This window comes from Podarcis bocagei, assembly GCF_964188305.1.
Source record: "Podarcis bocagei genome assembly, chromosome: 11".
Taxonomy (NCBI): domain Eukaryota; kingdom Metazoa; phylum Chordata; class Lepidosauria; order Squamata; family Lacertidae; genus Podarcis; species Podarcis bocagei.
In genome coordinates this window covers 21,000,349-21,026,021 of record NC_138136.1, presented here as the reverse complement: position 1 = coordinate 21,026,021, position 25,673 = coordinate 21,000,349, and the positions used below count along the sequence as shown (strand labels likewise).

General features: G+C 42.9%; 1 protein-coding gene across 8 annotated transcripts in view; it reads right to left on the bottom strand.

Annotated features, from left to right (window-relative positions):
* Positions 1-12,381: 12,381 nt before the first annotated feature.
* The window catches only part of TRIM36 (tripartite motif containing 36), a 46,899-nt gene continuing 33,607 nt past the window's right edge, over positions 12,382-25,673 (bottom strand). For 4 of the 8 annotated variants that reach the window (XM_081213675.1, XM_081213676.1, XM_081213677.1 and 1 more), the window contains exons 4-11: positions 25,505-25,651; positions 23,180-23,275; positions 21,799-22,052; positions 20,333-20,457; positions 19,447-19,740; positions 16,917-17,214; positions 15,714-15,806; positions 12,382-12,815 (exon numbers count right to left, since the gene is read on the bottom strand). In XM_081213675.1, the coding sequence (XP_081069801.1) occupies positions 12,449-12,815; positions 15,714-15,806; positions 16,917-17,214; positions 19,447-19,740; positions 20,333-20,457; positions 21,799-22,052; positions 23,180-23,275; positions 25,505-25,651 (1,674 nt within the window). In that variant the 3' untranslated portion in view covers positions 12,382-12,448. The remainder of the gene's footprint in view (positions 12,816-15,713; positions 15,807-16,916; positions 17,215-19,446; positions 19,741-20,332; positions 20,458-21,798; positions 22,053-23,179; positions 23,276-25,504; positions 25,652-25,673) is intronic. The other 4 variants (XM_081213679.1, XM_081213680.1, XM_081213681.1 and 1 more) reach the window with 1 other exon arrangement.

The window sequence follows — 25,673 nt, the reverse complement described above, 5'->3', positions numbered from 1 at the left end:
ACAATCTCCTTTCCCTTCCTCCCCCACAACAAACACTCTGTGAGGTGAGTGGGGCTGAGAGACTTCAAAGAAGTGTGACTGGCCTAAGGTCACCCAACAGCTGCATGTGGAGGAGCGGGGAAGTGAACCCAGTTCACCAGATTACAAGTCCACCAATCTTAACCACTACACCACGCTGGCTCCCTGTGGTTGGTTCTTATCGAGGAGACAGTGCCTCCATGCTGTTGATTTCAGTGAGTGAGCATAGGCTTGGCTCCATGTCCTTCAGATGAAACGGTTTTTTAGATTAAACTGACTGAGTTTTAGTACCGCAATGCAAAATCCCTTGCAAGGAAGCTTAAACTAAATGCTCAGAGTCTTGACTCAGCAAGTGAACTGTTGGCAAATCAGCTTCCATTAATTTAATATCACTAATGGAAGATGGATGTCAAGTAACTAGTACAGTGGTGCCTCGCAAGACGAAATTAATTCGTTCCGCAAGTTTTTTCTTCTTGCGAGTTTTTCGTCTTGCGAAGCACGGTTTCCCATAGGAATGCATTGAAAATCAATTAATGCGTTCCTAGGGAAACCGCTTGCCAGGCTGGCGGTGCGGAGAAAGGCTTTTCTCCGCACCAAAAGCCTTCAGGACAGGTACGGGGACAGAGGGGAAGGCGCGCAGCGCTTTCCCTCTGTTCCCGGGGCTTGCGTGGGAGGAGGGTTTTTCCTCCCCACCGCCAACATTCAGAACAGCATTCTGAATGTTGGCGGTGGGAAGGAAAACCCTCCTCCCACCCCAAGTCTTCAGGAAAGCCATCCGAAGCTGGGCAGCGGGAGAAGGTGTCCCCGCCCCCCCCGCCCGGCATCGGAGCTTCGTTCCGATGCCGGGCGGCGGAAGGAGGCGTCCCCCCCCCGCCCGGCATCGGAGCTTCGTTCCGATGCCGGGCGGCGGGAGAAGGTGTTCCCCGCCCCGCCGCCTGGCATCGGAGCTTCGTTCCGATGCCGGGCGGCGGGAGGAGGCGTTCCCCCCCCCCCGCCCGGCATCGGAGCTTCGTTCCGATGCCGGGCGGCGGGAGGAGGCGTTCCCCCCCCCCCGCCCGGCATCGGAGCTTCGTTCCGATGCCGGGCGGCGGGAGGAGGCGTTCCCCCCCCGCCCGGCATCGGAGCTTCGTTCCGATGCCGGGCGGCGGGAGGAGGCGTTCCCCCCCGCCCGGCATCGAAGCTTCGTTCCGATGCCGAGCGGCGGGAGGAGGCGTTCCCCCCCCCCGCCCGGCATCAGAGATTCGTTCCGATGCCGGGTGGCGGGAGGAGGCGTTTCCCCCCCCCCGGCCCGGCATCGGAGATTCGTTCCGATGCCGGGCGGCGGGAGGAGGCGTTCCCCCCCCCCGCCCGGCATCGGAGATTCGTTCCGATGCCGGGCGGCGGGAGGAGGCGTTCCCCCCCCCGCCCGGCATCGGAGATTCGTTCCGATGCCGGGTGGCGGGAGGAGGTCCGAGGACAGTGGGGAAGACGCGCTGCGCTTCCCCGCTGTCCCAGAGATTTCCCTATGGGCTTTCGTCTTGCGAAGCAAGCCCATAGGGAAATTCGTTTTGCGAAGCGCCTCCAAAACGGAAAATCCTTTCGTCTAGCGGGTTTTCCGTCTTGCGAGGCGTTCGTCTTGCGGGGTACCACTGTAAGATGAAGAAGGTGGTTCTTACTGCTCGTTTTTCCAGCTAGGAACTGATAAAAAATTTCCAACCATTTTTAATTACTGTCCTCTGAGAGGGAATTTATAGTCTTGTTTCCTATTTAAATACCAGTAACTCTGCAAACATATTGGTCTAAATGAAATATTGAGCATTCTTTAACTATTATATCTGAATATATAGGGCCGGGTACAGTGCTGAACTTCTGTATCAGGTTACATACAGAATCTCCCTGATAAACAGATCAGTTCTCTAAGCTTTGGTTGCGGTGTCAATCTGTTGATGGATGGAAAGTGCCTGGATAGTTTCCTCCTACATTACTTCCTCATCAGGTGATTGGTGCTTTGACAGCCAACATTGCCAGCCACTTCTTCAATGGGTGTGCACAGCTCTGCTTAAGATAGGACAATTATTTGCACCATTTTCTAAGGCCAGGTGAAAGGGGTTTCCCCCACTTATATGCGCAGTGCAAGACCCAGTTCTCGAACCCATTTCCTATTGCCGGATAGGGGCAACCCCACAATTGGTTGCATCTAATGAAGTCAAAGTGCTCACACAATGTGTGGTATACAGTGGTACCTCTGGTTACGTACTTAATTTGTTCCGGAGGTCCGTTCTTAACCTGAAACTGTTCTTAACCTGAAGCACCACTTTAGCTAATGGGGCCTCCTGCTGCTGCCGCGCCGCTGGAGCACGATTTCTGTTCTCATCCTAAAGCAAAGTTCTTAACCTGAGGTACTATTTCTGGATTAGCGGAGTCTGTAACCTGAAGCGTATGTAACCCAAGGTACCACTGTATAATGGTTAGAGTGTTAAAGTGAGAAGCTGGGAGACTAGGGTTCAAATCTCCGCACAGGCATGAAACTGACCTTGGGCCAGGCACAGTCTGTCAGCTTAACCCATCTTATGGAATTGCTGGGAGGATAAAATGAGGAGGAACCATGTACACTATCTTGAGTGCCTTGGAGGAAAAGTGGAATATAAATGTAATAAGACAAACTTCCCTTCCATGTCCCCACCCCCAAATCTGCTCTGGGACTTCCCTCAACCCTAACCCTCCATTCCATGAGCACAGTGACTTCATTGGCTACAACAAAGTGTTGGTGCTGACCTTTAAAGCCTTAAACGGCCTCGGCCCAGTATACCTGAAGGAGCGTCTCCACCCCCATCGTTCAGCCCAGACACTGAGGTCCAGCGCCAAGGGCCTTCTGGTGGTTCCCTCACTGCGAGAAGTGAGGTTACAGGGAACCAGGCAAAGGGCCTTCTTGGTAGTGGCACCCACCCTGTAGAATCAGATGTCGAGGAAATAAACAACTATCTGACTTTTAGAAGACATCTGAAGGCAGCCCTGTTTAGGAAAGTTTTTAGTGTTTGATGTTTTATTGTGTTTTTAATATTCTGTTGTGAGCTGCCCAGAGTAATTGGGGAAATAATAATAATGGGCATTATTGTTGTTATTATTATTACCCAATGTGAACCTTTGTGTCAATATTTTAGGAAAAAATCTAGTCAGGAGTTTTCAGCCACCTATGTGTCAATCCTCTCCTCTCTTTTTTTCTCATGGCCGTTTTTCCAGTAATCTCATTTCTACTTAGTGGTTTTAAAGTTGTGAATGTTTTAAAATATCAGCAGATATAGAGGATGCTGGACCCCTGTTCCATTGAGATACTTCAGTCCGACTCTTCTTGATAAGTATTTCAGCTTTGTGCCCTTTACATCTGCAGAAACTGAAATGAGCTGCATTCAGAAATTGTGGCAAGAAATTGTGGTTGTACTTCCACCTGTACTAAGAAAGGCACTGCTGAGACAGAAATAATGTTTTGTACATGGACTAAAGTGCCCCCTAGTGTTTCTTCTCTGAGTTCACTAGAGCTTTAGAAGACTAAAATTCCTCCTTAGACATTTTGTTTATGCTACCAGAGAAGTCAGTTACTTATCTCCTTGGCTTGGGGGTCACATGTCTCCATACCCTCCAATGCAAATAGGGCCGTCCTACCATACCCTCCAACATTTCTCCAATTGCAATAGGGAAGTCCAAAGGGAAAAGTGAGAGATTTTACTTTCTTGGGCTCCATGATCACTGCAGATGGTGACAGCAGCCGCGAAATTAAAAGACGTCTGCTTCTTGGGAGAAAAGCAATGACAAACCTAGACAGCATATTAAAAAGCAGAGACATCACCTTGCCAACAAAGGTCCGTATAGTTAAAGCTATGGTTTTCCCAGTAGTGATGTATGGAAGTGAGAGCTGGACCATAAAGAAGGCTGATCGCCGAAGAATTGATGCTTTTGAATTATGGTGCTGGAGGAGACTCTTGAGAGTCCCACGGACTGCAAGAATATCAAACCTATCCATTCTGAAGGAAATCAGCCCTGAGTGCTCATTGGAAGGACAGATCGTGAAGCTGAGACTCCAATACTTTGGCCACCTCATGAGAAGAGAAGACACCCTGGAAAAGACCCTGATGCTGGGAAAGATTGAGGGCACAAGGAGAAGGGGCGACAGAGGACAAGATGGTTGGACAGTGTTCTCAAAGCTACCAGCATGAGTTTGACCAAACTGCAGGAGGCAGTGGAAGACAGAAGTGCCTGGTGTGCTCTGGTCCATGGGGTCATGAAGAGTCGGACACGACTAAATGACTAAACAACAACAACAAGGGGAAAGTGGGACATTCGGGGATCAAACCAGAAACTGTGGTGGCTTCTGTAAATCTGGGACTGTCCCTGGAAAATAGGGACACTTGGGAGGGTCTGTGAAAACAGAGGATAGAAAAGTTCCTGATATTGCCATATCCCAACCAAAGAAGAATGGCAACTTAAGTTGACAATATATGCACAACTTGCAGACTTAACATATCGAATAAGAGAACAGGAAGAACATATGTTTAAAGAAGATTGGAAAACGTTTATTGGATATATGGAAGATTGTATACAGCTGAAAACGCTGGCAGCATTAAGATAAATTCAACAGCATAGATAAGTTTTGATGGATGCAATAATGGAAAACTGATTGGTATAGTTTTTGTAAAATATGCAGGGATTTAAGATATGTAAAATGAACCATGGAAAGAGAAGAAGGGAAGTCACTGATATTTTAAGGGTGTTAAATGAGTATTTGAAATTGTAAAACAGAAAATTTAATAAAAAAATTAAAAAAGAAAAGTTCCTGATATTTAAACTTTTAAACATAGGCACTAAATGGTCTTGTAAGTCTGCATATAAAAAGGTAAAGTGCATTAAAAATCCACAGTTTAAGGAGACAGTGGTTGTTTTAAAATAAGTTCCATTTCCTGGTTCAGCATGAGATAACATGCCAATCAGGAATAACAATAATTATTTCTGTATTTAAGAAAAGCAAGTAGCCATTCAGTACATCGAGACTATTTTAAATACTGTGGCGCGAAATATTCAAGTCACATTCAGAAGCAACAGCAATAGCCAAAGAATAATAAACTAAACATAGGTGTTGCATTCATGCAGGAAAACAAGATCACAGAGGTTATCCCTCCAATTTTCCAATGTGTGTAACAATAGAGAAAGAGGCAGGTTCAAGAGAGCAACCTCATCAGATGCCAATGCATTTGAGATGAGAGAGATAATCCAGGTGGGGGCACAGAAAAGGCCTCGGGGTTTATAGCATGCAAAAAGCCCTATTACTCTTTCCACTTTCAGCGCGTTTAGATCCAAACATTGTATTACAGGGACATCGGGACAAATGAATCCTGCCAACCACATTTAGAACAACAACAACAAGTAAAAAAGTTGGCTTGACATCAGATGTGGGTCAAGAATTGGGTTTGCCCTGAGCAGGTTGGCTGTTTTGTTTGATAAGGACACTTGATTTGATGCCTAACAATACAGGAATTTGTTGGCTGTTTGGTTGGTTTGACGTGTTTCCTATTTTCTCCCATAGTCTCACGGCTGTTTACAGCAGTTTTTTTCTAAATATTAATAGTCCTAGTTCTTTGGTCTCGCAATCTTAATGGCTGTGCCTTCTCCACCCTGGATGTGGTAAGCCTGAAAATGATCTCTCTCTCTCTCTCTCTCTCTCTCTCTCTCTCTCTCTCTCTCTCTCTCTCTCTCTCACACACACACACACACACACACACACACACACTTAAAGAAAAACAAGACAAAATGGCTGCATGTTACACATTAAGCAGAGAGTGAAATTTGGCCCCAAGGCAATCAAACAGTTTGGTGGATAAAAGCAGCCAGATGAAATGAAAGATCGAGGTTAGAAAAGCCACCAAATGGTTTGTTAAAGAGTTACAGTGGTACCTCTGGTTACTTAATTCGTTCTGGAGGTCCATTCTTAACCTGAAACCGTTCTTAACCTGAGGCACCACTTTAGCTAATGGGGCCTCCTGCTGCCGCCACACCGCCACTGCATGATTTCTGTTCTCATCCTGAGGTAGAGTTCTTAACCCCAGGTATTACTTCCAGGTTAGCAGAGTCTGTAACCCGAAGTGTTTGTAAGCCGAGGTGTTTGTAACCCGAGGTACCACTGTACTGCACAGTGGGACAGTGATGCTGTCTCTGGGCTGTCACAAAGAAAGCAGGTAGCTTCTTCACCTGCTTGGGTCCCTGGAGAAGATGCTGTAGATTAGGATGGGGTGGGTGGGGAGCAGAGCTCAGTTTAACTGAAAGAGCCCATGGATCTCATTGGTTGGTATGATATAGGATTCCGAATGTGGTGGGTGTACTGTGTTGTTGGCATCTATCCATCTTGAGAGACAATGGAGGTGAAGTCAAACTGCTGTGTTAGGAGCACTGAAGTGACCTCACCAGGGCACAAGCCAGGGCAGCGTGCATGGAGGTCCTGGGCTGGCAGACAACAAGACCCCTCTCTCGGCCTCACTGATGTGGTCCAAAGGAAAGCAGAGCAATACGTTTGGCACCAGCTAGGCTGCAGGAGTTGCCAGAAGGAGGTGTACAATACACCATCCAGTTGTCTTAGGGACTCCACTCAGGATTTGTGTAGGGTTTACGCCTTAGCCTTTTCTTCTCCCAAAGATATCCCGCAAGGCAGTGGAGGTTTAGGATCAGTTTTCCTTCTCCTGGGTGGGCTTGACAATCCCCATCTGCCCCTAGTGGTGGTTGTACTAGAGCAGGGGTCTGCAACCTTTAAGACAAAAAGAGCCACTTGGACCCGTTTCCGAAGAAAAAAAAACTGGGAGCCGCAAAACTCGTCATTATAAAAATAACTTTTTTGTCACTTTTTATTATTTCTTTGTTTGACCCCTCAGAATTACTCCTTCTCATAGAAATAAACGTTAAATTAACAAGTTACCTTTTTTGGTGTGTGTGTTCTTCACTCCCCTTCAAAACAGTGGCCAGCGTACATGCCCCCTTTCAATGCAGTGACCAGCGTACATGCCCCTTACAATGTAGCGGGCGGGCGGGAAGGTGACGTCGGGACGGTGCATGACTAACACACGCACCGCCCCCATGCGACGTCACAGCCAGTACAGTGCCCGCCACAGTGGGGAGTGTCGGGGCGCACAATGCGCCTCCTCCCCTCGCTAGTATCCGCCCCGGAGCCGCGGCAAAGGTGTAAAAGAGCCACATGCGGCTCCGGAGCCGCGGGTTGCAGACCCCTGTACTAGAGCAAGGATAATCAGTGTGACTCCCTCAGATGTTTGTGAACTAGTTTCTGTTATTCCCAGCCACAGGCCAAGTTGGCTGGGGCTGATGGGCGATGCAATCCAACAACTGGAGGGTTCCCCTGTACTGGAGGTTGTGCAGGCACTTTTTATACTACACACAAAGCCGTAAACAGGGAAATAAACAAACCCTTTTTCATCCTGGACTCCAATGAAGAGAGACTATAAAGCTGCATAGTCCTAGGCACAGAGTTTCCTGGCTGTATGTCATTGCATAGACATGTATAGGATTGCATTATTATTTTGATCAACTTTGCAAATGGGAACTTTCAATCTATCAAGTGTTCTGGGATTTTCACCTCCCTTCCCAGCTCCCTTATCTAGCATAAAACCATCAAGTCAAGTTTCCTTGGTCAACTTCTGAAAATTAATCATGAGTGAAATGCTATTACTACAAAGGCCTTTTAAAAAAAATGAAATATGGGGAGACTTTGTTGTTTGTTGCTATGATTTCTCCACAGACTATTTATAAACCTTAAAAGACACAATTTTTTTGTCTGGCAACCTAACTCCAATGGTTGCTTTAGAATTTGCCAGTTTTGTTTGTTTTTCCCAAGGATTGAGATATGCTTCTCTCTTCCACGTGGCAATAAATACCAAAAAGCAGCAACTCTGCCAGACAGAAGGAATGGCCGTGAATGAAAATCGTTCTTCCTTAGTTGCTGCATGGTCGATGGTCACCATCTACTGGCAAGACTGAAGAACAGCAAATAAAAGCAACTCACAATTGTTGAGCCAATATTACTGGAAAGTTATATGGAGGATGTTTGAAGGTGAAGACAGACGCGCTCCTCGCAGTTGTTACTCAAATGGAGGCACTCAGGCACAGGAGGAATGAGGATGTGACACTGGTCTTGCCCCACTGTCATGTGGCTGATTTAGCCCCAATATCCAGGCCATAAGCTCAGAAGAGGAGCCCTTATGTGTGAGCAGCTGCTATAGAGCATCTGAGCTATATAGGGAGGGGGGTGCTATACATTTAAAGCACTATCCTACCATTTTAATAACCGTGGCATTCCCCCCAAAGAATCCTGGAAACTGTGCTTCATTAAGGATGCTTAGGGTCAACAGGAGAACCTTATTCCTCTCGCAGAGCTACAATTTCCAGGGTGCTTTAACACTCCTGCCAGGGAACTTTTGAGAATTGCAGTTTTGTGAGGGAAATAGTGGACACCTAACTGTGGGTTAAACCACAGAGCCTAGGACTTGCCGATCAGGTCGGCGGTTCGAATCCCTGCGACGGGGTGAGCTCCCGTTGCTTGGTCCCAGCTCCTGCCAACCTAGCAGTTTGAAAGCACGTCAAAGTGCAAGTAGATAAACAGGTACCGCTCCAGCGGGAAGGTAAATGGCATTTCCGTGCGCTGCTCTGGTTCACCAGAAGTGGCTTAGTCATGCTGGCCACATGACCCGGAAGCTGTACTCAGCCAGTAAAGCAAGATGAGCACTACAACCCCAGAGTCAGCCATGACTGGACCTAATGGTCAGGGGTCCCTTTACCTTTAACAACACTCAGCATGCGGTTCCCAGGATTGACCCTTAAAGTGACATCACAGTGCTTTAAAAATATTGTGCAGATGTGCCTCAGTTTTAATCTCAGAAGAGATTAAAGAGTTCCCTTCTGAAACATCTTGCATGGGACGAGGGAGCCTTTAAAGTTCACAGCACACTCCCCAAACTTATATCTGTCCTCTTCCTCCATGAATGCTTGCTATAAGTGCCCCTCCAGACTGGGATGGCTTTGTGGGTATATTATTTGGCATGTCATTGATGCAATAATAGTGCATTAGAGGTGGGTTAATACTGGACATTTCATTCCACTTTACAGTTGTTCTGCAATGCTCTCCCAATGTTAAGATATCTCACGCAACAGTTCAGTTCCAGAGGTCCATGTATATTCAGTAGAACCTTGGTTTTCGAGCATTCGGAAGTCAACCAATTCAGAACCCAACGCCAAAACCCAGAAATGAATGCTTCCATTTTTGAACACGCCTCGGAAGCTGAACAGCTTCCAAGGCATGTTTCTCCATTTTCTCCATTGCAATTGCCAACTGCAACTGTGCCTCGGTTGTCGAATGTTTTGGAAGTCGAACGCTCTTCTGGAACGGATTATGTTTGACAACGGAGGTGCCACTGTGTACACACACAAAAAGTAAAGCCAGGAACACCTGGAACCAACCCCCCTACCCCCCACAAGGTGGAGGTCTGCCTACCTGGCTTTCCCAGAGCCCTCCCACCACCTTCCTAAATCCCAGGAAGCATTTGCCCAGCTTTGGGAAAGATGCAGGTTCCAGAACCCTGCCAGAGCCCTCAAGCATTATTCCCAATGTGCTGCCAGAGCTCTCATGCCTTCCCAAAGCCAAGTAAGGCCACATCCGCAGCTTTGCATAGGTCGGGAAAATAGATAAATGGGAGAGTCTCTTTCCTCTGCTATAATAAATAAGAAATGTAGCTCTTCAGCATATAAGAAGCCAATTGACTGGAGACAAACTCTGCAATGCCCAAATATGGAAAAGGAAAAACCCTTCAATTATAACAAGTTAGTTAAGAAAAAATATGGGGGAAAGCTTTAATGACAAAGCTAGCATATCTATGAAAAGCTTCAAGAAACAATCAGTTTGGATAATTTATTGAGAGATGGGCTTTCTTCATCAAATACTGTACTCAAATCACTTGACAGGAAAGCACTATTAGCGTTCCCCAACTCTGTATGTTCCCACTGTTAATTGTTCATCTTTGTGGAATTTTTATGTTGATCAAATAAAGGGATTTTATATATACACACACACACACACACACACACACACACACACACACTACAGGCTGCTGCTCAGCTAGCACTGACTCGTTACAGGGTAGTTCCCCATTTGTGGAATGTCCTCATTGGCTATATGCACCTCTCTCTCTCATTATTAATGTTCAGGAGGAACTTGCTAAATTGTCTTGTTTACTCAAGCATTTGAGAGCTACATTTGATACTGTTCCAGGCAACCCTGAAATTATGAGCTGTGAGAGTATGTGATTGTCCTTAATTGTTTTTTGCTGTTTTAAATATTTTACTTGTTTATTTCTACATGTTTAAAAAACACGTATGAATCACAATTAATGCTGCACAATCAGTGCAAAATAATAAGCAAGTTTGGAATGTGTTTTGGAAATTTGTCTTGAGCTAATCAAATCAGTTGCTTTACTTCGTTTTCATACCATTCACATTTTGAAATGCAGCCAATAAGCAATACGATATCAGCTTCCCCACACCTAAAATCCAGTTGTCAACTGTTATTAGGGAGTTGCCATTATCTTAGTAATAACAAAGAGTGTTTAATAAGGGCATTTTTATTTGACATACTTTATTTTTAAAAAATCTTGAGAAAGTTACATTTCCACTTCACAATATTTTCAAACAAGGCCTTACGGTTTGCATTAAAGCTTCAAATATTATTATTTTCTGAAAATTGTCTACATGATGTACACTTGTATAGAGCTTTGCAGATCACACAGTACTCCCTAACAGGTTTGTTAGTTATAGCAGCTATATGTGAATGATCCACACAAGGTTTCACTTAGTCTGAATGTAAAGTGCTCTTTCTTTTCAGTAGAAACTGGATGGGCTTTTTCCCCCCTTTTCTAAAAAAAGACCAAACGAAACCATGACACAACATTCCTGGGTGGTTTAAAACTTTTCAATTTTAGTTTAAAGCAAGAAGCTCTGCATAGACAGGTAAGTATCTTTGCCCCTGGTCCCTTCACCTGAAGTGTAAGCACCACATTTATATTAAATAGGTCCCAAACATTCCACTAATTCTCAGTACTGATTGAAACAGTATGGTGCATAAAAGTAGCAGAAATGTCCAAATCCACTTGTTGATTAAATTATGATGGGGGGTGGTTCTTTTTAAAAAGCAGAATATCACTTCACTGTACAATAAATAAGTTATGGCTTAGTCAGCATCTCATAAATAAACACAAGCTAAAAGTAACGCTTTGGGCTACAGTTTTATGATCCCGAATGATCAGCAGCTGCCAAACCTTGGGGAACCTGTTGCAGTATTTTTAAACAGTACTTAGCAAAACATATTACACAAATTTAATTCCACCAAAAGAAAACGATGATCAGAAGTGCAGTGCTTCACCAACCTCTGCTTAAGAGCGACATTTGCCACAAGCTAAGCAGACTATATGGAGCTTCAGTCAGTTTTGTATGGATTGCTTTCTAGCTAACACATCTAATTGACAAGGGCACCCTAAGGCAAAAGTGTTCCAAACTTAATGGTCAGTACACTTTATTCTAAACACACTAAAAACCATTTTTAAAAATGAAGTTACAGTATAAACTACGCAAACAAAAAATGTTCACTTTTTCTTTTTTTAAAAAAAATCTATAATATTACCATTTGGGCCTGCTTTTTAAATCTCTCTATATGCAGTTTTCAACAGCAAGGTCTGATGTTTCAAAAGAAATTGCACTTATATTTAAATATACTGAAGTACAGTATGTAGGAAATAACCAACAACACTGAAAACACACATGAGAACCTTGCTATTGATCACTGATAGACAGGCAGGTTTGTAAAAGTCAATTGCGTGAGTCACAATAAATCCATCTTGGATACAGTCATTGTGATTCACATCTATCTCCCAATTATTATGTGTGGATTCACAATGTACTCTGCTCCCATGCAAATATAGTAACCAGGACACCTAACCATTCGCAATGTAGTGAGATAAACTCCTTTTCAAGAAAGGAGCATACATAATGCATAACCATAAGAAATGCACTGTTACATAGGGCCCATTTCCATTTTAAAATGGAATGTGAATGCCAGCAAGCGTCAGCTAAGTAAAAATTTAAAACCAGATAGCCACCAAACTTCCAGCTTATGAAAGGCAATGAGACTGATAATCCATTTGATTTCTGAAGGCTCCAAAGGCATGCCGAAAGGCAGGTCAAGGGGTGACGCCCGAAAGCTCTTTCTGGACCAAAGAAATCTGGTAGAGATGGAAAAATTTCAGTGACACTTAAAAAACGAAACGAAAACAGAAAGACTCAAAAGCAGGGTTGCAGCAAAAGCACTTAGGAGATATGATGTAATTAAGACATAATGCTAAAGATGGATCCTTGGGCATTACAAGTCTTCATCTTCGTATTTCAAATATTTTGCTGCAATCGTTTCTTCCAGATGAATTCCTGCACTCCCCATCAATGCAAAAGCTGGATACATTTTACCAGAGCAGTCTACCTGACGCTCATAAAGACATTTCATCCTGTCTGCGTCATAGAATCCAACTTTGCCTTTGTCGTAGTCAAGGCAGATCCCAATGCATGATGGCATGGGAAGAATTCTGTTCATAGAATCTTTGGAAGCAGCTGGAGCAGGAGAAACCTTAGGAATAAAGAATTTCTTCATGCCTAAGGTTACCAGTGTGAAAGGCTGCAAGGACTCAACAAAGATGTCTTCACTCCCACTGTCATGACCACTGTCTTGTTCATATCTGGAAGAAGAACACAACATTGATTGGTGTATACTAGACATACTGGAATATCTCCTAAGTTTTCTCATAGTCCAGCACAGTAAAGTTCACACAACACAGACCCTTAAAACATGGTGCATGAAGCCAGATCCTCTGCCATGCAGTCCCAAAGTATGCTAGAGGGCAGGGAGAAGGTGTGCCTAGAATCTACATAGCATCAACACTAGGAAGATTTGTGCAGATTTAAATGAGAACTGAGTGCACGATCATGTGAGTTAACCACATTTTTTCACAATGGAAAAATGGCCCTCTTCCATGATCCTGCCAATATGGCTTGCAACCACAGCAAAGTCATTGGAGCAGGATCCTGGCTTGTGTCCTTGGAGATACGTTACATCCATCTCAAGTGATACCACATTATTAAATTGTACTGCTGAAGGCCAAGACTCAAGGCAAGCAGCAATTACAATGCATATAGGGCATCTACCCCCCCCCCAAATCTTGTTTGATGTGCCTTCCACAGGATGGAAGAAGTCAAAATGTGTTTGAAGAATGAAAATCTAGGTAAGTCAACTGTGAAGCAAGCTCAGGAAATTTGGACGAGAGTCACTTGTCTCTCAGCTTCAAAAGCTGTTGTAAGACTAAAATGCTGCTTTGATTTCCTCTGAGGAAGGCCAAGTACAAATGTAAACAGTTGAGAAAATAGTATACAAGGTCAGAGTTTGAGGCATTGCGTAAAGTAGAAACTTTGGTACTTCTGAGATCAAGAGGACTATGCTACTATGCTACAGGGTAACGTCTATCAGCAATGTTCAGCAAAAGAAACAAATCAAAGAGGATTCTAACTTTCTGAAACAGTAATTCCTCTTCTGAAAATAGTATTTCAGTGGCAGTGTTAACCAGCACAATTCTCATGTTTGAGGAAGTGAAGCCAAACAGGCTCTGGCAATGTGAATACATGGTAGAGTTCATGACAACTACAAGTTGTTGTTTCTTTCTATTTTATAGACAGCATGTACCTGGTCACCATCGTCCCCTGAACTATTTCCTCTGTGCAAAGAAGCTTTCTTGGATTAAAATTTGCAGTGTCATTTACCATTTTGTTCTATGCCAAATGTTATAAATATTAAACACCTTTCCTTTGTAATTCTGCTGGACTTACCATATGCAGGCCTCCAGCGATAGGTTCTCCTCTGCAAAAAATCACTATGAACTAGGTCGGCCCTAACATGGCTTCCAGATAATTGAGCACAAATGAGAGTAATTATCTGGATTCAAGAACCTTACAGCTAGAGGCTAGTGCTCTCCGTGAACTGAGGTGGAGCAAATAACAAAGGAATCCCCAGCAGGTAAAGCAGAATCCTATTCCTGGCAAGCAGGAAATCCTAATGCTAGAATCTATACTGTTAGAAGTGAGCCACTGGATATTGGCTACTAGAAAACATGTACTTTAACAGCCAAGAGCAGAAAGACCAGGTCTAAATTGGAAATTATAAGCATTTGTGTGTCGTAACTAAATTTTCACTGATCCTCCCCATCCAATGACTCCCAAAAGCTTTCCCCAAGGGTTATGGGTAGTGCTTTTTTTCTTTTAAAAAATGTTTAGGGGTACTCTCATTTTCCTACCCATACTGAAACACTGCCGTCAATGAGGCCAAACTGAGATTCACAAAATGTTTAGGGGTATGCGTACCCCTGCGCCCCCCCCATAAAAAACACTGGTTATGGGACACTCTAGAATGGTATGTACTAGAGCAGGCTTCCTCAAACTCGGCCCTCCAGATGTTTTGAGGCTACAATTCCCATCATCCCTGACCACTGGTCCTGCTAGCTAGGGATCATGGGAGTTGTAGGCCAAAAACATCTGGAGGGCTGAGTTTGAGGAAACCTGGACTAGAGGGCTGCAATTGGTAAGGGGGATTAGCACAAAGAAGGAGTCCTTGTTGGCCCCAGCAGAAGCACATCTATGCCAAGTCACCATTGGATACAACTCTTTGCTTCTTAAGGCAGATGATGATGATGGATTTATTCTGTGCAGGTTATTACCCACATACTGGTTACAGGGTTTCCATCTATATATCTATATCCCTGCGGAAAATTTTCCCAAGCTCACACTTGCTGATGTAACACCTCCCACACCCATGAAATCTCTTTGGCCTCCAGTTCTTTTCCCAAACAGGCTTCACTTCCATTTTTAAGTGTGCAACAGGAGAAAACACTGCAGTTGAGTGTAGCGGTAATGGTAGTAATTACTAGCAGCAGCATTTGAGAGCTAGAAGGTATTAATACTCCATTTCACCTTCCAATTCTCTCTTGCAAAATCCCATGCACCCATGTTCGCCTTACAAAATCATATAGAGAGAGAGTTGGAACCTTTTTCTAACATACACCTCCACCCTCAGTTGAGTCAGGATTTTGGGGAGGAGATCATTTTGAGACTCTCAAAAAGAAGAAGAAGAAAGCACTCTGCAAATAATAATAATAATAATTCCCTTTTTCAGGTTCAGGGAAATGGTCTGAGGGATGGAAAGATGGCAGTATAATAGAGATCAGCAAACACTTCGAATTCCTGCTTTGGGTAGTTCATTGTAAGTTTGTGTTTACTGTGATGTGTTCTAGTGTATGATAAATAAAAATTGAAGAACCAAGGCTATGAAGGAAGATATTTAAAGTCAGCAAAAAATGCAGGTATACAGAGATTGCACCTAAGGCATGAATCAACCTTGGGAATCAAGCAACAGATGGGAAGCCAAAACAGCCCCCATCTACACATGCTGAAGAGACAAGTCTTTGCATCTGTGCTTTACATGGGATGTAAAGTAGCTGGGCAGATGTATATATCTACTAGCAACAATCTGGACTGTACTTCTGAGAAATGTGCAATTTCAAACTGTATTAAATTTTTTAAAAATTGTCCACCTTTTTTCCATTCTTCCCCCCTCCTCCTCTTTCTGGCCCTTTTCTTCATGTTGTAAGATTTTTCTCTCCCCGACAGTGTCACGCAACTGTAATCTTAAAAAAAAAATTAAAACGGCACTTGTCAGTACTAGTGAAGAGGGAAAACAAGGATTATGAACAAAGCAACTGATTCAGGACAAATATGGGCAGCCAGCGTTAGCAAAATACCCATCACAGCAGCCGCATTGGAATCATCATCCAGTGAAGAAGGATTAGTTTCCCCAGATGCTGAACATGAAAAGAAGCTAATAGAAGTTGAAAAGGCAGCTTAGATCCTGTCCTCCTCATTTCCACCCCTCCTGCTAGAAGCAGGAGGTCAAAGGAGACTGACCTGAAGGGTCTGAGCTGAGTTAGAAGAGTAGCCGTGAATGCATTGCCGTCTGCATGCATGAACATATTATTTCTGCTCAATTTAAGCAATGTATACAATAAAGTAAAAAGGAGGCTTCTTGCCTGCTAGTGTGAGCTGCTGCAGTGCTGAGCAATGATCTGTAACAGTTTGCTTCTGAATCACACTCTGTCGCACTTCTGAGCTGAATGCTTTTTTACTGTTGCTGCTGCTGCACTGAGTAGAAATTTGGCTTGTACAAGCACGCAAGTCAAAACGAAATCAGCAATCTGTCCTTTTATGCCCATGTGCTTCTTGGAAATGCAGATATAGATATTTGATACACAAGTGCGAGCACCAACTCTGATACACAAGTACTAGCATGAAATCTGTGTTCCTCTTCCCTACACAAGTTGTAGGAAATGTACATTACAGTGACCAATATTCACAAGGGGGGAAAGGCAGGAACAAATGTCATGTTGACATGTGCATGAGTAAGCAATCGAGAGCATGTCGCTTTTTTAGAGACCCATTCCAATTGAAATCACTTGAAACAAAATCTCTAAAAAGAAACGATCACTCTCTAATAGTGAAATCTTGGAAATGGAACCAGAACGAGGGCTGCCGAGAAGCAAGCGGGGTGTATCAGCATGCTTGGGGGAATCCCAAGTTTTATTTAAAACTTGAGAATTTAAAACCAGGAGAAAGAGGCAGACCGCCTTCCCCATGTGAAGGCAGCTGAGGAAGCAATCCAGCTGTTACTTCAACCAATATGGCTTTTATCTTATATAACCTTTGCATTAGCCTTTACGAAAGATACGAAAAGTATTACTTACCTTGGGCTTGTTAGATCACGAGAATTTTGGAACCATTCTTGGATCTTAGCATCAGATGCAACTCCTACTTTCACCAAATATGAATAGGGCTCCACGCGGAGAGCCCAGAAATGCTTCCCTTTCACAATACCGGTGTCTCCAACAACATAGTCTAATGTAGTGTAGCAACCGGCTTGGATACGTTCAGCTCCCAGAAGCAAAGGAAATCCAGCCCTGCTTTCCACAGCATTTCTCCTCGCATTCAGCATGAGGTGTTCGCTATTGTAGCCACACTTGTCATCGAAAAGGAAACTAAAAACTGAAAAATATGCATCCTAGATCAGCATCTAATGATTGAGATATTCCTAGTTTTTTTAAAAAAATATCACTTTTTTACTCTATCAGCAGACTGGACTAGGAATCTCAGACATAATTACTAGAACACATTAGTGGCACCATGACTCCTACTAAAGTGCAAGGAATTCACTTCACCTCCCAAGGTTTTGTTTAGTTTTAATAAGCATGATGCAAAGGATGCCCTTCTCTTTTAAGACACCATAATTATGCTCATTTCTTTTTGTGGGCCAAATGGTACTGGCTTCTCCATATTGTAATTTTGAAATTGCCAACAACTGGGGCACTACATTGTCCCTTCTTCCCTTAAATATCTGATATTTTAAGAAACTGTGATTGCCACGAAGTTCTAATAATTTAAATAGTTTTGCTTGCTATGGTTTACAATCTCCTCCTTGGTTCTTTAGCAAGAAGGGAAAGACAGTATGAGCTCTCAGGTGCTGAAGACCATCAGCACTAACCTAATTATATATTCACAATTCATGTAGCCTTCTACTAATAAATAATCTCTGTTTACAATGCTCTTCCTCTCATTCAGAGAACCATTCCCTTGATTCCATAATCCAATCCTCCCATTATGGATCAACTTTTGGCAGAGTGAACTTTTCAGTCATCTGTTTCTTCATCCCTTGTGCATTCTATGCTCTTTAAATTAAATATAATTAGTTTCGTTTCGTTTCTCCCTAAAAAATTATTCGGCTGGCATCAAAGGATGTTTTCTTTCTTCCAGATTCAAATGATTCAATCTGATGGTCATATTTCTTTACACCTGGCACTACATATCTCCTTCCAGGAAGCACCTATAGAGGAGCATCTGTAGGCACCATTCAAATTCAAGTTTATGAAGACCAATTGAGACTAATTTTCAACACTCAAGGTTTAGATTTTGTTCTACTATATACAGTGAATGAATGCACAATTGGTACACACACTGACCAAATAGAATGTATTATTTTAGACATAAACACATTATCTGAATAGGTTTCCAATGTTTTCCATTGTGTAGTGACAGCTGCATTTGTTACTGGTTACTCCCAACCCAAAACTGAATCCAAACAAGATTGGCTAGCAGACCACAAGACTTATGTGGGATGGGTAACCAGCATGGTAAGGCGGTGCTGCGAAGCCACCCTCCCCACAGCAGTATTGCTGTCACTTACCTGAAGGGACAGTGGCCATGTCAGGGCACACTGGTGATAGTGCTGGAATGGTTCTGCCAGTGCCAACCTCACCACCCACCTGCCCCCAGCCCCTCACACCCAGAAGCCTTGAGTGCTTCAGGTCTAGCTGTTGTACCTCGAAGCTCAGATGTTACTAGCAGCCAAGGGCATCACTTCCACTGCAGCTACGCATGGTAAGAAAACTGCAGCCTATTCTTTCTGATGAGGCTCTGGTGTTCATCAGTCATTACCCTGAGACATGGTGACTGGGCTGACCTTGGAAACTATTCAGAAGTCTTGGTGTAGGGGAATGAAACTGTCCAACTTTTAACAAAGCTGAGTCATCAGGGGCACATTGTACTAATGCTTTTGTGATCAAAAGAGACCTCGCTTTTATTAATAGAGCTCTAAATGGCTACCGTAACTTCTCCTTTGTATTTCATTTGTTCCACTATGAATACTTGTCTTTTGGTCCTTCCTCTGTCTCCTTCAATAGCCATTGCACCTGGTCATATTTACGTAGCTTTATTAAACAATTAAGTATCTGTATTTGCTTGTTTTCATGTCCCTTGCCCCTCTGGTATTGTTTATCAGGTTGTATCTCTGCAAAGAGATACCGTATTTTTAGTGTTTGTAAATGTTAAAGTGGTTTATAAAACAGTAGCTAAGTCTGCTTCCTCCTAAGATCAACCAAGTGTGTCATTCCAACAATACAAATCACTGTGTCAAGTTTAAATAGGATATGGAAACACTTCTTTGTAGTTGCCCCCATTTATGGAGTTCACCTTAAAAGCTTGCCAAAGAGCAAACCTGTGCGCATTTCAGAAATATTGCTTAGAGCTACATGTTTGGGCTAAATATTGGGGCTCATGGTTAAAGCAGGCAGAGTGGGGAACTTAAAATATTAATTTAATGGAATTTTATTATAACTTGGTGATGGATATACTTCTGTGTGAGTGTTCATATATGTATGCACAGCAAGATCTCAACCTTCCACAGCCACCAGTTTGGGAGTTGCAAAAATACGTGAATTGTACCTGGAGCTGGAGGTGTGTGCAAGATAACTTCCCTGCTCCAAGGACTACAGATAGATCCTTTATATCCTCTGACTCTGAAGGCATAGCTGCTGTTAGTGTCAAGATCAGAGATGATCTCACTCTTGCCGAAGACTTCAGTCTCTTGCCAGGCTGGGTTAGCATCTTCTCTGTTCAGTTTACGGTATTCAAGGATGTAAGTATCAGCTGAACCTGCTTTCTGTGGATGATCCCAACAGATCAAAGCTTTGTTATACATTTTGCTTTGTTCCTCATTGATTTCTGGTATATCAACACCTGAATTAAACATACAAGAATATTTTTTTAGATTTGCAAACAAGCTTTTAACTTCACTAAATTAAAACAAAGACTTCTCCGAGTTGATAGTTGTTGGGCTGGGAGAGAATTCTACAGAATTTGTGCTGGATCTTATTCATCCTTGGTTGTCACTCACTCAACAGCAGTGCTGCTCATACCGTCTACCAATCCCCTGGTAACAATACATTAAACTCCAGGGAAATAATTGGCTGCACCTGCTAACACCTTTCCTGGACTCATTCCCAATCTAAATATGCTCTGAGATCAACTAGGTTACAAGAAAAGGCAACTCCAGCATGTGCATGACAGCACACACAGCTGTGTCAAATGCTGACTTGACTTTGCCACACTATGATTACTTCTTCAATACAAAGGATCTGTTCTGTCTCTCCCAAAATGCCCAATAGTAGCAGGGCCTATTAGGGTATTTTCTAGTACTAAGAAATTCCCATAGTTGTTACAGGTATACAACTGACTTTTCAAGAACTTTGAAAACTCAGCTGAGAGCAAATTGTGTTTGGAAAGACTATGTTGGGGGGGGGGGTTAAGCAGAGCTTCCTTTCCAACTTACCACTCGAAAGGAAAGACATGTCCCCAAGAGCCTCCTGTGGCTTTGCTATGTCAAGAACAAAATCTTCAAAAGAAGCTTGAGCTGCAGGTCTGAAGCTCTTCAAAGATTCAGTTGCTTTTTGAATTCTGTATGTGGAAAAGTTTTACTAGCGAGATATATACATATGCATTCTTTCTTAACAAGTTAGCCAGTGGTCCTCAAACTTTTCTCTCTGGGCCACACTTTCAGAATGAAAATTTGCTTGTGCCACACCAATTTTTTTACTGATAAGAAATGCATTGGAAAAGGAAAAGAAACAACTTCTAGCAGTGTCTGATTTGTAACATAGAATACAACTACTTTGTAATATGTGCTTGTAAGACATTCAGAAAGCATAAACAATGCAGCTACATAAGAACATGAATCATTCACAAAATATAATATTGATTGTCCTTGAATCTGCCCAGCACACTTGCTATCTTCTACTGCCACATCAGTGTGGCTGGCGCACCACACTCTTTGAATACGACTGCTTTAGCCTCTTATAAGTGAGAGAAAGAAAAGATCTTGCAAATGAACAATACCTCCCAGAGACCCATACGAAAATATACGATCCTTTAGTTTTTGCTAATGTCTGAGAATGAATAAAACAAGTCACCTGCCAAAGTATACTTTTTCTTTGACTTTCCTATGTAACAGTGGAATTGAAATCCTCAATACAGTGGTACCTCAGGTTACATAGCTTCAGGTTACAGACTCCGCTAACCCAGAAATAGTACCTCGGGTTAAGAACTGTGCATCAGGATGAGAACAGAAATCGTGCTCCAGCGGCGCAGCAGCAGTGGGAGGCTCCATTAGCTAAAGTGGTGCTTCAGGTTAAGAACAGTTTCAGGTTAAGAACGGACCTCCGGAATGAATTAAGTACTTAACCCGAGGTACCACTGTAGTTTATTATATATTGATTATTCAATTAATCAGAAACTTTATGATGCATAGTTGACATAAGCTAGTTTGAAAGAAAGTAGGGACACGATCTACTAGGATGTTCTCCTCTGCAAAGAAATTATAAGTGTATTGGAGCTACTTGAGAGCCATGATCTCGAAACATATCACTTAGATCCAAAATACAAAAAGTGGGCAGAAAATAATTTTACTTCCACATGAGGGAAGTTGCCCCACAAGCAGATCTCTATACTCAAATTATGGTGAAGAACAAGGCATGTTTTGAAGTACAGTGGTACCTCGGGTTAAGTACTTAATTCGTTCTGGAGGTCCGTTCTTAACCTGAAACTGTTCTTAACCTGAAGCACCACTTTAGCTAATGGGGCCTCCTGCTGCCGCCGCAGCACAATTTCTGTTCTCATCCTGAAGCAAAGTTCTTAACCTGAAGCACTATTTCTGGGTTAGCGGAGTCTGTAACCTGAAGTGTATGTAACCTGAGGTACCACTGTACATCATCTAAACATTTTAGAATATAAATGGCGTACCTTTCATGAAGCTGTTTCGCTGTTTGAACAAAACAAGACTGGTCTGTTTCTTTAAGAACTTCTTGGGCATACCCTACAAGGCCATTGTTTTCTAGAAGTCCCTGATACTCTTCTATCTGAGAATGCAGTTTCTCCAGTCTTAGGTTTTTGGAAGCTTCAATAGCCCTGAGTGCAGTTGCTCGCCTCTCTTCCAAAACATCGAACAACTTATCAAAGCTGTGAGATGCTTCTTCCTTAGCTCTTTCGCCATTATGCTGAAAAACAGGAACATACTTTTCAATAACTACCAGAACAATTTCCAAAGGTAGCTGGGTCAGTCTGTTGCAGCAAAAACAAGAGGCCATACCTGCTAACATTTCAAGGATCTGAAGAGCAGTAATGAAATTTGTAGTCTGCCGGAAGACTCGTTCTTGCTTTTAGCAAAACAAGGACATTGAAAATCTAAGCTTTTGGTGCAAATTGCACTTACATACTGTATTTTCAAAGTTACAAAGAACCACTTCCAAGCCAGGTTAATTAACACTTCACTAAACACACAGCTGTCCTGGCCTGAATATAAGAGCTGTTATTGACAAGTCAGATGTTGCAAAATGTGTGAAGAGCTGCTCTCATTTTCAGGTGACAGTGAGGCTCACCTGAAGTTAGTTGTGTGAAAATACATCTAATTATAAATTTCTAACAAATAAATTTCTAAACACAGCTTAACAATTATACAGTCCTGTCAGGGAACTGCCATCGGAGGGACAGGTGGTGGAAGGGCTCACGGAGGTTGGGAGAGACCCAGCAGCGGAAGCAGGAACCAGCAGGGGGAGAGGTGGGTCTCTGAGGGAAAGCGAGCAAGAGGGAGGGCTCAGGGACACGTCCAGCGAGAACAGTGGGGAGGTTTCTGAACCTCCCATAGGGAGACCCACTCCTCGCCGGAAACTGTCACGCCGTGAGTCCAGAAGACGTGTTTCCGTTAAGGAGCTTTTATGTTGGAAGCGATTCCGAAAGCAGCCACTGTCGGAATCTGCGAGTGACTAAGAGGAGCCATGTCTGAGGGGCTCCGTCACAGACAGAGGTTTGTGGACTTGAACAAACTCTGAGGGACTACGATTTTACGCACAAGCAGCTCATCATCCCATCACAAGTCCCTATCTAGGAACCACTCCACTTTTAAAGAAATTTGTATGCAAGTATTTTAAATATAAATGCCTGATCTATGGCTAATATACATGGGGGTTTTTTTAGGGAAAGCTTATTTATTAAAAATCATTTATTTACTGCCTTGAACAAAACACAACACCTAGCCAACATGCATAAATTAACATTAAAATGAGCACTGTTAAAAATGAACACACATCACAAGAGAGTTTAACACATGCCAATAAATAATTCTTACCTCTGCCTCTTTCATTAAAAGACCAAGTTCTGTAATCTGGCTTTTCACCTGGCTCTCCTTACTAATGAGGTAGTTTATGTCTTTTGAAAGTTTCTCCTATTAAAAATAGCAGCAATTCTGGTTAGAAAAGAAGTAAAAACATTGCATAGGAATTCTAAGGCTAAGTGTTCTGCTGCTTTTTGAAGCAGAATCTCTGAAGCAAACAGGGAATTTGGGGGCTCTTTTCAGAGGAATATCAGGATATTAAATAAATAAGTAAGCAAATCCCCTTCAACAAGCAACAGTGTCGTGCAAAATACCATCCCATCCAAGCTAGTGTTTAGGTGCTACTACAGCTAATTGCCACTGTCTGTGAGATACAAACAATGTATAATTCAAGTAAGTACAGCTAAAGCATGATGGGAAAGGGTGTGTGGTAGAACTGGTCATGATCCACATGTGCACCGCCCTGAAAGTCATTTCTGCAACTGCAGTACAGGTGAAGAAAACCAGCTTTCGTTCATGGAAACCAATGCCACTTCATTCTATCAGAACATCTGTAATCACCAAACTGCTTCAGTCTGAAACAAGAGTAACTGAGAGTCTGAATAATGGAGTACCAATCCACTCCTGTCATCAGAACATTGCTTTATTCAAAGCATGGTTCATACATAAAAACTCCTCGTGACAAAAAGTCCCTACAGAACGAAGTGAATTCAATAATTAAAATGTCATTTGTTCCACAAACACAATCATAAAACATTTGTCTATTTGAACAGCTGGTATGAGCCATGCTAGGAATGGTCAACAGTGTTAATCCAATTTAAACTTCCATGCTTCAAGAACATTAAACATTTTATGAGCAATAACCACTACCTCTGTTTTATGGGTTAAGGCTGGCAACATCCAATTAAAAATGTCTGATTGTAAAAAAATATATTGTAATTTGGTTAGTTAAATAAAACCAAAATGATTTTACCTCTAAAGCTATCAAAACGGCATCGCCATGACTATTTCAAGAGCATGTGTTGGGCAGGCTGCAGCCAGGGCTGCTCCTAGGCCTTAAGGTTCCCCAGAGACCAGATCTGTTCTTCTAATTTTAGTATATGTGCTGCCGAAGCGAGCACCCAGATCTGTTCTTCTGCAGCCCCATCTATCTATGCTATCACCCATTTCTATACATCTCCCACAATACACCAGGTGGCTAATGGCAGTGCTTCCTGCCATAGGAGGCAATGCCAGGTACTGGCTCTGGAAGGATATGCTATGCAAGCGGACTGTTCTTCAGAGCCACTGCCTAATACAAACACGACGTCTGCCCAGTGGATGCTTTGGCTCCTATTGCCACTGGAGCAATAATCTCAAGAATAGAATCCGACGTGGTTTTCAACACAGGCCCTTCCTAGTGTGCCCCAGCCAAGGGAAGATGAGAAAAGAAGGTAACCTAATGAGAATGGGCCTTTTCAGTAGTAGCCCTGGGGCTGTGAAAGGGCCTTCTCAGCGAGACTCACCTGGCCCCACCTTTGCCATGTTTCATGCACCAGGCTAAGACCTTTCTGTGTACCCAGGCCTTTAGATAATTAATGCTGCCTCCTATAGTGGTGCAAATATCTTAGTGGGGGGGGGGGACTTGGCTCTTATTAACATGTTGTGGATCACAGAATCATAGAACTCTAGAGTTGGAAGGGATCCTGAGGGTCATCTCAAGCATCCATGACAGATGGCCACCCAACCTCTGCTTAAAAACATCTAAGGAAGGAGAGTTCGCCACCTCTCGTTAGAGACTGTTGCACTGTCAAACAGCTCTTACTGTCAGAAAGTTCTTTCTGGTGTTTAGTTGGAATCTCTTTTCTTGAAACCATGAGTTCGTGTCCTGCCTTCCAGAGCAGGAGAAAACAAGCTTGCTCCATCTTCCATGTGAGAGCGCTTTAGATATCTGAAGATGGCTATCATATCTCCTCTCAAGTCTCCTCTTTTCCAGGCTAAATATACCCAACTCGCTCAACCATTTCTCATAAGGTTTGGTTTCCAGACCCTTGATCATCCTGATGAGCATTTTATGTACCGTGTATTATCGGTGTTTAAAAATATTTCAGGTTTAAAATTGTTTTTGTGTGTTACATTTTATTCTTGTCATGTTGCGTTGAGACTTTTTGTTATAAAAAGCAAACTGATAAACAAAATAAACGAAAAGTGTGCCATTTCAACAGATGGCGCCTACATTTGCAAAAATAAGCCTGTATGCAAATAATCTGTGTGTGTGTGTCTGTGTTAAAATACACCAGGAAAAAAACTTCATGATGCTTTTGTTACCAAAGATGAAAAAATAAGAGCATTCCCCCTTACCTTGAGTGTTTTGTAGGCACTGCTCATTGTAGTCACTCTATGGTTTGCATGTGAGCCACCCAATTTGCAAAGATGACAAACAGGCCTTCTGCATATTTCACAATACATGTTTACTCTTTCCATTTCATGTTCCGGACACATCAAAATCTGACAAGAATAAAATAATTTA